The sequence below is a fragment of the Pelophylax lessonae genome (assembly GCF_965119305.1).
Source record: "Pelophylax lessonae genome assembly, chromosome: 7".
Lineage (NCBI taxonomy): Eukaryota > Metazoa > Chordata > Amphibia > Anura > Ranidae > Pelophylax > Pelophylax lessonae.
The window spans coordinates 72,478,206-72,492,492 of NC_138774.1; the positions used below are offsets into that span (position 1 = coordinate 72,478,206).

At 40.9% G+C, this 14,287-nt stretch overlaps 1 protein-coding gene across 1 annotated transcript in view; it reads left to right on the forward strand.

The window, feature by feature from the left end:
• The first annotated feature begins 224 nt into the window (after positions 1 to 224).
• LOC309559627 (olfactomedin-4-like) overlaps positions 225 to 14,287 on the forward strand; it is a 30,895-nt gene continuing 16,832 nt past the window's right edge. The window contains exons 1-2 of the mRNA XM_082262964.1: positions 225 to 320; positions 9,411 to 9,575. Coding sequence (XP_082119090.1) covers positions 264 to 320; positions 9,411 to 9,575 — 222 coding nt within the window. The 5' untranslated portion in view covers positions 225 to 263. The remainder of the gene's footprint in view (positions 321 to 9,410; positions 9,576 to 14,287) is intronic.

Genomic DNA, 14,287 nt, shown 5'->3' on the forward strand with positions numbered 1-14,287 from the left:
AGACATTTATGTTCCTTTATCTCTGAAAGTTTAACAGTCTTTTACACAGTTATCAGAATGTCAAAAATAGATAACAAGAATCATGCTATTTGTCCAATTTCTCATTGAAATCAATACATTTTATAACCTAGCTGCCATTTACAGTTTTTCACATCCTACTTTCATTAATGAATAACAGTGGGAAAACGGGGGTGGACATGATCCTATAGGTATAAATAGTGGGACAGCAAAAGCTCATCAGTACTGAAGACCAGAGAGGCACCATGTACACCTTCTTCATTCTTCTGCTCACTGTCTGGCAGGCCCAAGCTGTCACTTTGGTAAGTCTTAACAGAGATTAAACATTATTAACCACTGCTAACATTTTAGGGAAAGATTTCCTGCAAAAGCATTGTATTATTTTCTTTATTTTTTTTAGGAAGCACAAACCGCAGTTCATATCCAGATGGAACAATTTGTCACTGATTTTCATCTGTTTTTTTCTCAGTACATATATTTAAAGCTGGCCTATAGCCTTGCATTAAAACTATGTGCTACAACACTTAAAGCTGACCTCCCAGCAAACAGCTAAATGGGAAAATTGAATAATTATAACGAAACAGTTTTACCTGTCAAATGATTTGTATTTCTGTCCACTCAAGTCTTAGGATTTTTACAGCTCTGAAACACAGCACTGCTCTATCTGGCAGGGCAAAAGACCTGCTTTTTCTCTCCTAAAGTTTAGTAGCACTTACAAGTCTTGACCGCCCCCAGCCTAGGAATGGAAACCGGTAGGTTGATGAGCTCATCTTTCTGTCACTTTGCTCCATTCTCCTATCCGCATTCCCCCCTTTATTAGCACATGGGCACTTTAGCAACTGACTGCCTTCTTGTGGTGCTTATCCCTTTCCACATCTAAGCTCTGCTGTACAGGGACTGAAAGAAGCTGATACTAGCTGATTTTAAAATGTATTGTTACATACAGAGCTCAACTGATTTGTCTGCCCGGACTCCATCTTTTTTTTTTTTAACTTTATATCTTTATTATTTTCCTTCAATAGGAACAAAATTCACATACTAAAATAGCATCAAACACACAATAATCTCTTTTCATCCGGGGCAGGATGCATCCAGTCTTCCCCCAAACAAAAACAGCTTTTTGGGAGCATAAAATGCTCTATGAAGTATATAAAACTGTGTGAGCTTCTGGGTCGCTGAGAGGGATAATGTATCTATTGAAGTTACTATACTATCACATTGAACATCTGTCAATTTCCCCAAATCCTCCACCCATTTTATTCTACTAGGTAGCTGAGAGTCTTTATCCATTACCTTTACTTGTATATTTCTATATAGTTCTGAAATCAACCCTTTTAAAGATGTAGCCTCTATCAAATTTTTCAACAGGGGGATTCTACTCCATTCTATTCCTCCTTCCTTAAATTGTGTTGCCAACGAATGCCGCAGTTGCAGATACATATAAAAATCTCTATTCAAGAGCCTGAACTCTTCTTTTAGTTACTGGAAAGTCTTCAATATCCATGCTTTGTATATTTGTGATAATTTTATCACTCTCTTCTGTTTCCAGGTACTAAAATCTTCTAGTCTCTTAAGTTCGGTTACATTTTCGTTATTCTAAACAGGTGTATATTCTGCAAATCCTGAGTATACAAATCAGAGACGTAGAAAAGGGGTGAGGGAGGGTTAGGGAGGTTGAACCCCCCTCCCCACCATCAGTGTACAATATACATTGAAAATTAAAAAAAAAAATTTTTTTTTTTTTTTGCTCTGCACTCGGCACTAACGAATTGTTATTTTAATGCTGCTGCCTGCTGTTACTCCACCTGACCCCCTGGAGTGCTGCCCCGGATGTAGGCTTGGCTTGGCTTGGGATGAGGGAGGCTCTGGCTGACAGTGCTCTCGTCTGCCTGCTCCGCCTCCACACCTTCTCTCTAGTCCAGACTGAGACTCCAGAGAAATGTCTTGACTTGTCCAGCCAGTTACAGAAACTTCCAGGAGGATAGCAGCACTGAGAGCAGAGTGGGAGGGAGTGGGCAGCACCTATCCCACCCACTGACACCTATGACACCTCCTCTCTTTGAGCTGCCACTTCCTGCCTTTGGCTGTCGCTTGAGGAAGGAGCTGCCTGAGCCTGAGTCTGAGTGCTGTTACCTCAGCTGAGCCTGCCTGCCTGCTTGCCAGTACCACGTGGAAGGATCATCTCAATTTTCTCTGAAGTGCTGCTGTGCTGTGCTGTGCTGTGCTGTGCTGTGCTGTGCTGGAGTCTGGACCTTAACCTTAACTCCAGGACAGGTCACCAACAACCACCAGGTGTGTCTCTCTCTGTGTCCTGTGTTCTAGATCTGAACTTCAACCATGGATCAAGTTCAGGGCTGCTAAAACAGTTGGAGTTCAGTTTTTTTCCTCTGTTCTTTTATAAACCCTTTCATAATATCTATTTATTATCCTCCTCTTATTTCATGCTTGCAATGCATACCTCAGTCTCCACATTAGAATATAAAATAGGTGTAAGGTTGATGATCTCTTACAAAAGCCAATCTTGCCATTCTGAATATAAGCACAGTGGGCAGGATGGATTTTTTTTTTTTTGCTCTTGTGTTATCTATTTTATGACAAAGATTTGCTCTGAAAAAAGGAAGGAGACCTACAAATAAACAGGCTCTTTCTCCCCATGTGTGTGCTATCTGCGCATTCACATAACAGTGGGAACATTCTGAGATTTACCCTTAGCTGTATGGAGTGCTGTGCTGTGCAATATAGAGTGCTGTGCAATATTTGAATGCTGCCCTGAAGGTTATTAATCCCTATTTAAATGTATGCTGCTAGCCTGCTATATTGTAGTCCTGCTGAGGAAGTTGTGGACCCTTTCCACGCAATGCTAGGCCTACTGGTCTTTGCTTAAAGTGGGTAGTAAACCATAAAAAAATCTTCTCCCTGAAAGTTAATGGCAAAATGTGCTAGCATGCATCGCATACAATATTATTAATGTTATTATTGTTATCACATTATTTTTATTATCACTTTATTTTTGTGCAGCTCTTTTGTTACATATTTGAATGTATTCTGTGTTAATTATCTCACAGCCTAGCAGAGTCGCTGCTTATATCACCAATTAGTTGTGGTTTTAATAATGATGTTTTCCAAGCGGAGTTTGAAATTAAATTTTGGATTATATATATATATATATCTACATATATATATATATATATATATATATATATATATATATATATATATATGTGTGTGTGCCACTTTCCCTTGTGTGCTCCTCAGGCTAAAACTGCAGTGCAGAATTTCTTCCTGTCATTGAGTCATACTATAACCAGGTATCTGTGATTGTGGGAACTGCTGACAAAGTTTGCTGATTGAGGTGCTTGGTGCTGAGTCTTCTATAATTGCTGTTGTGTTAGCCTGTTAGGCCCTGGCTGTTCATGTGTAGCAATTTGGGATTGCGGGCAGAATATCCCTGTGATTTTGCCCGCCGCCACACCCAGATTCCAATCCAAATCACATGGCAATGCTGGCAAAATGGAGCACGTGTGTTTGTGATCTATTAATTTTTAGTGACCCCAAAATGTGGTGTGGTTTTGCTGAGATTGTTGAGCGATTTATCTCACAAGGATCCAAAACCACACCATGTTTTGGTGCCACTAAAAATGAATGGAACACAAACACACGTGCTGCATTTTGCCAGCATTGCAGTATGATTTGGAATTGCAGGCAGAATCACGGGGATACTGCCAGCCCGTGATCCCAAATCACTACATGTGAACAGGACCTTAATGACATTGACTAAGGCTGGGCTGAGTCTTCCATTGCTGTTGTGATACTGTTGTGTTTCCTGAGTGCACCACATTCTAAGCATCTTCTCTTTTTCTGTATGTTTGGACTCTGCAGTGTCTGCAAAGTACCACTTCTCTTGTCCTGTATGCCTGTTTAACAAAAAAACAGTGTGTGCTTTGCTCCTTCCTTCCACAAGATGGTGCCCTTTGCATCTGCCCAGTAAAGATCCCAAATTGCTACATGTGAAAAGTCATTGCCTAACAGGCTAACACAACAGCAATTATGGAGGCCCCAGCCTCAATGTATTTTATAGGTACAAGGAAGCCCAGGTTTTGTTTAAATATGTCTCTTAGACCCTCCCACTCTAATGTTTTACCACTCCCACTTATTTGCTAGCGCGCCGCAAGTCACTTCCTCCCTGTCATGTCCCTCATTCTCGGAAGTTTGGAAGTTGTGAGGTATGTTCTGTATGTATGAACAATGCACAGTGCCACTTCTCTTGCCTGGTATGCCAGGTTAACAAAAAAAAATTGTGAGTGCTTCCTTCCACAAGATTATGCCCTTTGCACCTGCCCAGTAAGATTGGCTATTACAGTGCACCACCCTGTGGGCAGTCCAATGACTGAGGGCACTGTCCACTGTGTTCTGGTGAGGGGGGGGAACACAATAGCACAGCTGGGGAGATCGCTGTACTAACACAGCGAGTTTTAGTACAGTGACCTGTCAGTTTTTTTCTTTCAGCCAGTACAAGGCTTTAGGCTTCTCAACTGTTCCCTTTAATAGCTCAATTTCTTGTTTCATGGGCTTTATTGCATCTTTCACTTCGCTGACTCTACTTTCCAACTCCGTGGTGCATTTCCACACCTTTTGTAAATCATGCCTGAAGAATGACATTTCCTCCTTTATCCTTTTAATTTGTCCATCATTTCTGATAGGGCAGATTTACTTCCCTTTACTGCCGTTAATACTTCTCTCAAAGACAGCTCCTCTGCCACTGAGATCTCTGAAACAGAGAGATCAGGTGATCTCCCTGCAGCTGGGGTGGAGGGTTCTGAAGCAATTTTAGAGGGCTTACCACTTGCTTAACCCCTTAAGAGTTGCAGAAGGTGACAAGGATATCTTAGGTTGTGACTCTTTCACATTATTTTGACATGGATTATGTGTGAACCCTTCCAATTTCGCTGCGGCTTCCTTATATTTTTCCTTTGCTGTCTGATGGGGCTGTGAGCTAGAGGGCTCCTGCAGCCCTGGTGTATCTCAATTTTTCCTTGTCATTGCCTGTAGCCGGCTTACTGCAAGTACTATACTCCTAGTATAATGCTAACAAGCTACCTTATTGCTAGGTCTATGCTCCCCACTCTGAGCTGCTTTAAACCATGGCAAAAAAAAAAAAAAAGAAGAGAGACAACAAAAAAAGGAAGAAGTCAGTTTTTCACTTTTCTGTTTGATATATCAATCTAAGGTTTCAGATGGTCCGAAGCTTTCCACCATAAGTTAGGTTAATAGAGGGTTAATAGTGGTTCAAGTGCATTCCTTGGAGGGAGGAAGCCAGGCCGAGCCAAGACAAGCCGTCGAAATGTTACCACGAGACAGAGGCTGACAAGGGGTAAAGAGGACAAATGGCTCCAGAGGCCGCACTCGCTCTCCTCCATACACTGCAAGGCTTAAAGCCGTTCTTCAGTCGTTTTTAATCTTTCCATTTATTAAATCTTCTGCCCTTGTTATTTTACCTTTTGGATAGTAAAAAAAAATTTTCTGCCACTAAATATGTTATACAGTCCACTTTCTCTTTCTTGTCTGGTAATAAGCCTAGGCTAATGACGTCATGCACAGCTCTCTCTCTCTCTCTTTCCAGTAAGGGAGGGAGGGGGAGGGGGGCAGGAGAAGGGAGGAGGGATGAGTCATAGGAAAGCCACGGAGAGCTGCAGAGCTGGAGGGGGCTGGATGAGATAACAGGAGACTGCAGAGATCCATGTGTATTTATCCAGATAGCAGAAATGTGCAGGCAAGCAGTGGTGTGTGTGTCTGTCTGTATATATATATATATATATATATGTTTGTATGTTTGTATACAGTGAGGGAAAAAAAGTATTTGATCCCCTGCTGATTTTGTATGTTTGCCCACTGATAAAGAAAGTATCTGTCTATAATTTTAATGGTAGGTTTATTTTAACAGTGAGAAACAGAATAACAACAAAAATATCCAGAAAAACACATTACAAAAAAGTTATAAATTGATTTGTATTTTAATGAGTGAAATATATATTTGACCCTTCCCAAAACATGACTTATTACTTGGTGGCAAAACCCTTTTTGGCAATTACAGAGGTCAGACATTTCTTGTAGTTGGCAACCGGGTTTGCACACATCTCAGGAGGAATTTCGTCCCACTCCTCTTTGCAGATCCATAAGTCATTAAGGTTTCGAGGCTGATGTTTGGTAACTCAAACCTTCAGCTCCCTCCACATATTTTCTATGGGAATAAGGTCTGAAGACTGGCTAGGCCCTCCAGGACCATAATGTGCTCTTTCCTGAGTCACTCCTTTGTTGCCTTGGCCGTGTGTTTTGGGTCATTGTTATGCTAGAATACCCATCCACGACCCATTTTCAACACCCTGGCTGAGGGAAGGAGGTTGTCATCCAAGATTTGGCCCTGTCCATTGTCCCTTTGATGCAGTGAAGTTGTCCTGTCCGCTTAGCAGAAAAAAACGCCCAAAGCATAATTTTTCCACCTCCATGTTTGACGGTGAGGATGGTGTTCTTGGGGTCATAGGCAGCATTCCTCCTCTTCCAAACACGGCGAGTTGAGTTGATGCCAAAGAGCTTGATTTTGGCCTCATCTGATCACAACCTTTTCACCCAGTTCTCCTCTGAATCATCCAGATGTTTATTAGCAAACTTCAGACGGGCCTGTACATGTGCTTTCTTGAGCATGGGGACCTTTCGGGTGCTGCAACATTTCAGTCCCTCAAGGCGAAGTGTGTTTCCAATTGTTTTCTTGGTGACTATGGTCTCAGCTGCCTTGAGATCATTGACAAGATTCTCCTGTGTAGTTCTGGGCTGATTCCTCACTGTTCTCATGATCATTGAAACTCCATCTTGCATAGAGCTCCAGACCGAGGGAGATTGACAGCTATTTTGTGTTTCTTCCATTTGCGAATAATCGCACCAACTGTTGTCATCCTAAGATCAAGCTGCTTGGTGATGGTCTTGTAGCCCATTCCAGGCTTGTGTAGGTCTACAATCTTGTTTCTGACATCCTTGGACAGCTCTGTGATCTTGACCATGGTGAAGAGATTGGAATCTGATTGATTAATTGCTTCAGTGGACAGGTGTCTTTTATACAGGTAACAAACTGAGATTAGGAGCACTCCCTTTAAGTGCTCCTAATCTCAGCTTGTTACCTGTATAGAGGACCCCTGGGATCCAGAAATCTTGCTGATTGATAGGGATCAAATACTTATTTCACTCATTAAAATGCTAATCAATTTATAACTTTTTTTAAATTATTTTTTCTGGATTTTTTTTTGTTGTTATTCTGTCTCTCACTGTTAAAATAAACCTAGCATTAAAATTATAGACTGATCATTTCTTTGTCAGTGGGCAAACGTACAAAATCAGCAGGGGATTAAATACCTTTTTCCCTCACTGTATATGTGTATGTGTGTCTATATATACAGTATGTGTATGTGTGTGTTCCTCTGTGTGTCTGCATCTGTGTAAATCCAGGAAGTGAATAGGCAGCAGCTTTAGCTGCCCATAGTTAAAATGGCTGCAGCCAGACTGAAGGGAGATTTCTGCAGTATATTTGGCAACTACAGAATAACAGTATATATAAAATGATATGCAAAGTAGTTGGAGGAAATTTAAAAAATATGAACTCGTCATATAGCCAAAATAAGATAATATTCCTATAGTGCCTTCATCTAGTAGATGAATGCCAACATAGCGAAACCAAGCATATAAAAAATTCCCCATATAGATGCAGGATAAAGAAGCTATAGAGTTGGCAAAGGATAGGCAGAGGGTATAGTACAGAGACAAAAATAGATTTATTAATAAATGATAAGTACAATGACTTGGTGGGGGTGCAGCAGCTGGCTCCTCCAAATTATGGATATCCTAAAACATACATAATACGGGACAAACAAACAATACAAAAAATGACCAATAAAAACAAAAGGCCGATACCAGGTACCGCTTGCACAGAGACGGGCATCCGTGGCTTGCGCCATATAAGACCTACCAATGGGTTTTGTATGGGGTCCCTCTCTGTGTGAGCCCCAGGAAGCTCTGGGAAAAGGGGGGGGGATCCCTATGGAATGGGGCTTAATGAAGCAAAGTCAATATCAAAAATTAGGCTGTGCCAACGGTAAGCTGACTGACAAGTAAAGGTAGAAGAGTCCTTATAGATGTGATGATAGTCACTCTGATTGGAGGATAATAAGAACGATCCACTGGAAGGGGATAAAAGATATCCTATCCAAGAAGCCAGTCAATGGTGTGATATCTTCTGTTCTTTTTACATTTCAAGTGGATGTGAACAAGAGAACTGATGGCTGAGGGGAAGACAAGGAGGGTGGGGACTTCACTGAACTGTTGATGGATGGAATACTGTGTTGTATTACCTATGCCGTGGATGTAGGGCAGTGCCGGTGTGAGCGGGTCGGATCTAAATAGATCTGTAATACATGTCCCTTCTGGCACTAATGTAAAAAGTTCACTTGCGTCCCACCAGCTTCTCCTCCAACAATATTTACTTACTTCTCCTCAAAAGGTAAAAAATCCTCTCCTGTTGTGTGGATCGTTAATCCTGTGGCAAATGCCCCGATATGGCTCCAGATAGGCAGACTCCTCATTCCAATTGTCCGCGGCTCGTCTCCTTCCGGGGATAATAGAAGCGGCTGGTCGGCAGGTAGTGACGTCAAAGTATTTGGAGGGAAGCTTCAGAATGGCAAAGATGTTTTTATTACAAATTATTTAAGCAGGCTATAGCTCCTCTTTAAGTGCTCTTTTTTTTTGCTGGGATAACAGTGAAAAACATTTTTACTTAGCTTATTGATCTCTCAGCAATCGCCACTCACCTCCTTGCTATGGCTTGTGGAATAGTGCCCTGGTGTCTTCACTTACAATGTCCTGCATTGTATGTGATGATTTCTCAGCTGTGACCACCAGCCAGAGTGCTGAAGCGCAGAGGCAGTGGGGGACCAGCTGCATTGAGGAAGAAGCCTTTGGGAATGTGGGATAAGGTAAGTAAATGTGCTTTTTACTGGTGCTCTAAGCACAAATTATTATTTGACCCTAGCTGAATGAGGAAAGCCCCACTGGAAGAGTCATTTTTGTAATTTCCCTGGCCTTCACCTTTACCTTTAGTTGGAACAGGTTCTAGTGCAAGCCATTTATTCTCTCATCTCTATGCATTTTGCCTGGACTGGAAATACATAACAAAGCATCTGATGCGAACTTAAAGGCAATACCAGTGTATTTAACATAATGTTGTAGTTATTTTCATAATGAGAACCCATTCCAATGATTCTAATTATATTTTATTACTTTTTGAATGTATCTGATTTGTATCTGTTACAGCAATGTATGGGTTAGTAATGTGTATGTTTGTCTTTTACAAGACGCAGAGTTTGATCTCTGAATCTGGATCTGGATTCCTGGATGAGAATGGAGTTTGTTACTGCACCATCAACCTCCCAGATACCACCTTCCCAGCTGACCGCTTTGAGAAGCTGGAGATAGCAAACCGCAACCTGACAATCACCGTGGAGAAGGAAATCACTAAGGTATTAATACTGTATCTCCTATATATAAGTAGGGACTACACATTAACATACCTCGCAACTTTCTGAGATGCAAAAGAGGGATACATTTTTAGTATAGGGTATGTAGGCAAAGGACACACCCCTGCGATACACAATGGTATGTGGCCATGAAGAATTAATAGTGTATGTAAAAATAATTGATTAAACCTACAAGTGATTTTTGTTACCACTACTTTTCATTTATACCAGCAATTTAAATGAGCAAATTGAATAAAATATGGTTTTGATATAAGGTTTACTGTACTGCAATATAAACACTTCTTTATAAAGATCTATACATTAGAACTAAAATAGACACAGGTAAGGAGGAAAAAGAGACAGAGGGATTTGGTTCCAAAAAAGTTCCTCCAAATCAGGAACAGTTGGAAACTATGGATTAACAAATCTAGAAAGTCCACAGGAATTCCTAAAGATGGATATTTTCAGCCTAATTCTTATTTTGCACCAAATAAAAACTCTCAAAAGGCACATAATATTGTTTGTCTGAATATAACTTTGTTGAAAATTGAACTTGTTTTTTTTAAGTATATCATATACAGGCTCATAGAGTCTCCATGTAGTGGTTTCCTGCTAAATAACTGCTGGATGAAAAGTGAATTGGAGGATAAGCTTAGACAAAAAAGAACATTCCTCAAAGACTTTAGTGTTTATTCAAGAAGCTGCATGAGTCATTTTAACAATATTCTCACAATACTTTTCTCAAGAACGAAAAACATTTAATTCACATACCAAAATAATGCATAGCATGTTTTACATTAAATAGATATTTAATTTGTGAGTATCTGTATTTTTTCATGAAGCATTGTTATAGCTCCCTCTAAAATGGCTTTTGTCTATGCCAGTGATGGCAAACCTTAGCATCCCAGATGTTTTGGAACAACATTTCCCATGATGCTCATGCACTCTGCAGTGTAGATGAGCATCATGGGAAATGTAGTTCCAAAAGATCTGGGGTGCCAAGGTTCGCCATCACTGGTCTATGCTGTTCTCAGTAGATGCCAGTAGTCTCCCTTTTTATACAGCACCACCAATCAGTTTCAAAGTTTTGAAGCAGGATTAAATGTAATTGTTGGTTCTGAAGATTTCTGCATTTAAAAGATGGCAATAAATCTGTGGTGGTTGTGCGGCAGCGATTGAGCAGGGAAAATCCAACAGGGCAGTTTTACAGAAGCTGGTCAATAGATCAACTCTACATCCACAGTTTCCCTACATGGATTGAAATTCGGCTGGTCCCTGCTTAATAGACTAAATTTCAATCCAGGCATGGCTAGCTTTTAATAATGGAGCCTTTTTTGTCCTAATTTTATAGTGGAAATCTAGTTGCCTGGATGTTATACATAATTAGATTCTTCACTGACCCTCATCAATATGTATGTAAGATGTGCTTACAAATTTCTTGCCCCTTTGATTGAGGAAACTCTTCCTACAATCCAGATAAGGGTGCCAGTAGCTGGGTGAAAGCAGTGTTCTGAAATACTTATTTCTAAGGTGTGGAGAGACTTTGAGGCCACCTTGTGAGCATGAACCCTTCTTACTTGGGAGAACCTAGCTGTTAGACTGAGTTCCTCAAGAACTCTTGACATCCTAAGAGAGAGATCTTCAAAGATTTTATTACCCTCCCAAGCGGTTTTCCCGAGTGTGGCTCGGGGTTTATATAGAGTACCAAAAGTGGTAACCCCGGGCCACACTCGGGATTACCCCACAATAAAACTACCCTTCCCCTGCGATCCCCCACCATCCTCTCCCTGTCCACCAGGCATCCTCACACTGTCCTGCCGCTGTGTGCTCAGCCAATGCCGGCACTTGTCTTCCGGTTCCCTTCCCTGCGAGCGCTGCAACGTGGGGGGGTTGAACCGGCGGCAATTTCAAAGATGTAAATAAAACAAAATGACATGATACAAAGTTGTGATCCTAATGGATTACACTGTATCAAGCCATTTAACCACAGGATTTCACCTGTGGCTTTTCCAGTGCCCTGCGTATGCTTTTCCAGTTCTTTGTGCCTGGAAATTTGAGAACAACCATGGCGTCCAAAAAGCATTCTTTTTGCGCAAAAGCGCTTTTAGGCAAACTGGAAAACAGCGACAGTGAAACTGAGTTACTTGAAGAACTGAGCGATAGCGATTCGTGGGAAAATTCATCATCGGGTACAGAAAGTGACGACAGTGACGATTCTGCGACTGAGCTTAGCGATGTGCAGACTTGGTGCTCTATTGACCGCGGTAGCGCCCCCAAGATTCCCATTTACAGGAGCACCTGGTATTAACGTTGACGTTGACCATGACAACCTCTTGGCATACCTACAATTATTTTTGACCAATGAGGTTATTGAAAAAATAGTTACCAAGACCAGCCATTACAAAGAGCAACAATGCGCTATGCATTGGAGGTTTGCAGGATGTAGAAAGTGGGAACCAGTGACCAAAGATGACATTTGGAAATTTCTGGGCCTAATTCTGTGTGTGAGGAAACCCCTGCAGAAGTGGTATTGGACAACCAATACATTATTTGCCGCTTCATTCTTTGGCACGGTCATGTCAAAATACAGATTTTCCCTCATAATGAAATATCTCCACTTTGAAAATAATGAAGAATTTGATGAAACTACTCATCCTGCACCAAAACTAAAAAAAAAAATTGGGAAGTATATCAAATAATTCCTCAGAATTTCCAACAGAGCTATGTGCCAGAAAGAGACATCAGCATAGATGAAAGTCTAATGGCCCACGAGGGAAGGCTCAGTTGGGTGCAATACATTGCATCAAAGAGGGCACGATTTGGCGTAAAATCATACATGCTATGCAAATCGTCAACTGGCTACATTTGGAATTCAGTGATATATACTGAAAAAGGAACAAAATTTTATGAAAAATACAGTAATTATGGAATGGCAACATCTTCTGTTCTTTCACTAATTGAGCCATTGCTATATCAGGGCTATTGTGTAACAATACCCTCCTGAACTTTATGAGGTTCTACTGCACAACAAAACTGATGCCTATGGAACCGTAAGGGCTAACCGGCGTGACATGTCGCCAATGTTTGGCAAAAAGAAGTTCCAGACAGGAGAAATGGTTGCCTGGCAGAAAGGCAAAATGATGGGACAAGAAAGATGTGTGCCTACTGAGTACAGTGCATAACACCTCCACTGTTAGGGTACGCATGAAAGGTGGGAAAGAAGTCATGAAGCCAGAAGTAGTGAAGACTACAACGACACCATGGTAGGTGTCGACAGAGCCGACCAAGCAATGGCATTCTACCCAGCTATGAGGAAGCAGCAAAAAAATAATATAAGAAGATCTTCAGACATCTTCTTGAGCAATGCTTGTGGCATGCATACATTCTGCCAAAAAAAAGAGTGACAAGCCTTTGAGTCACCAAACACCATCAATGGCTGTGAACAGATCTGGACGTCGTGCTGTTGGTGATGTCAACCGGGAATGCCTGACAGGTCGTCACTTCATGGACTACATCCCACCAACTGAGAAAAAGTCAGCACATATAAGGATGTGTGTGGTTTGTTGCTCGAAGAGAGATGACAGTGGAAGGAAAATAAGAAAAGAAACCAGATTCTATCATCCCGATTGTGACGTCGGACTTTCTGCAGTCCCATGTTTCAAAATATTTCATACCTGAAATGTTTACTAAACCTTTATTACAGTGACTAGTAATATATTACCCCTTATTTGTACACATTTCAGTGTTTTTGGTTTGATTATATTATTGAATAAAATCTATTATTATTATTATTATATTATAATTTATGATTTTGTGTTTCAAACATTATCATACCTGGGATGTCTACTAGACTCTTGTTTGGACAGATTTAAGTGAGTTATTCCTAAGAATTACAGGCCTACAATATAAAACAACATATTTCCATGCAAAACAATGTACCGCTTTTAGCACAAAAATTCTGACATAATCAGACCGCCAGGGGAGGTTAAGAATCAATAGTAGATTGCAAGAGCGACTAGAAACCAGCAAAGCTTGTGCCTGATCCAGTAAGATAGGTTGTCTCTGGTGCTTGAGAAATGAGTCATGAATGAGGAAGAAAAGACAAGAGACCACCAATGTAATGCTGAGGCCAATGGGAAAAGGAAGATGATGGGGAGACACGTGCTTATTGTGAGTCTGAAGCTTCTAGTTTGGTTTCTGAAGTGATCAGACAAAGGTGTGGATAAACTGAAGCTAAAATGTGTGTGATGATTAGGGATGATCGAACTTTTGAAAAGTTTGGTTCGACCAGAACACCCGAACTTCACGAAAGTTCGGTTCGGATTTCAGAACCCCATTGAAATCAAAGGGACCCGAACTTCTGTAATCAAAAAACACCATTTTTAAGCCCTAAAACCCAATAAATGCCCCTAAAAAGTGCCTAGGGTTCTGGGTCATGCCCCAGGGACTATTAATCACACAAAAAAAAGTTCTTAAAAATTGTCGTTTTTGATAGATAGCCAATTATTGAAAAAATTAAAAAAAAAAAAAAAAAAAGAGAGATTTCTTTGGATTTAGTGTCTGGGGGTTCTAAAAGGTGTACCTGTGAAGTTTCAGCTCTGTAGCATGTCCAGAACCAGAATTACAGCATACCAAACCTTCAAAAATGACTTTTTTGCTTAACCGCACCTTTCTTTTGCTCCTAATCAACGGCTCAGCCAATGTGTATGATGGGG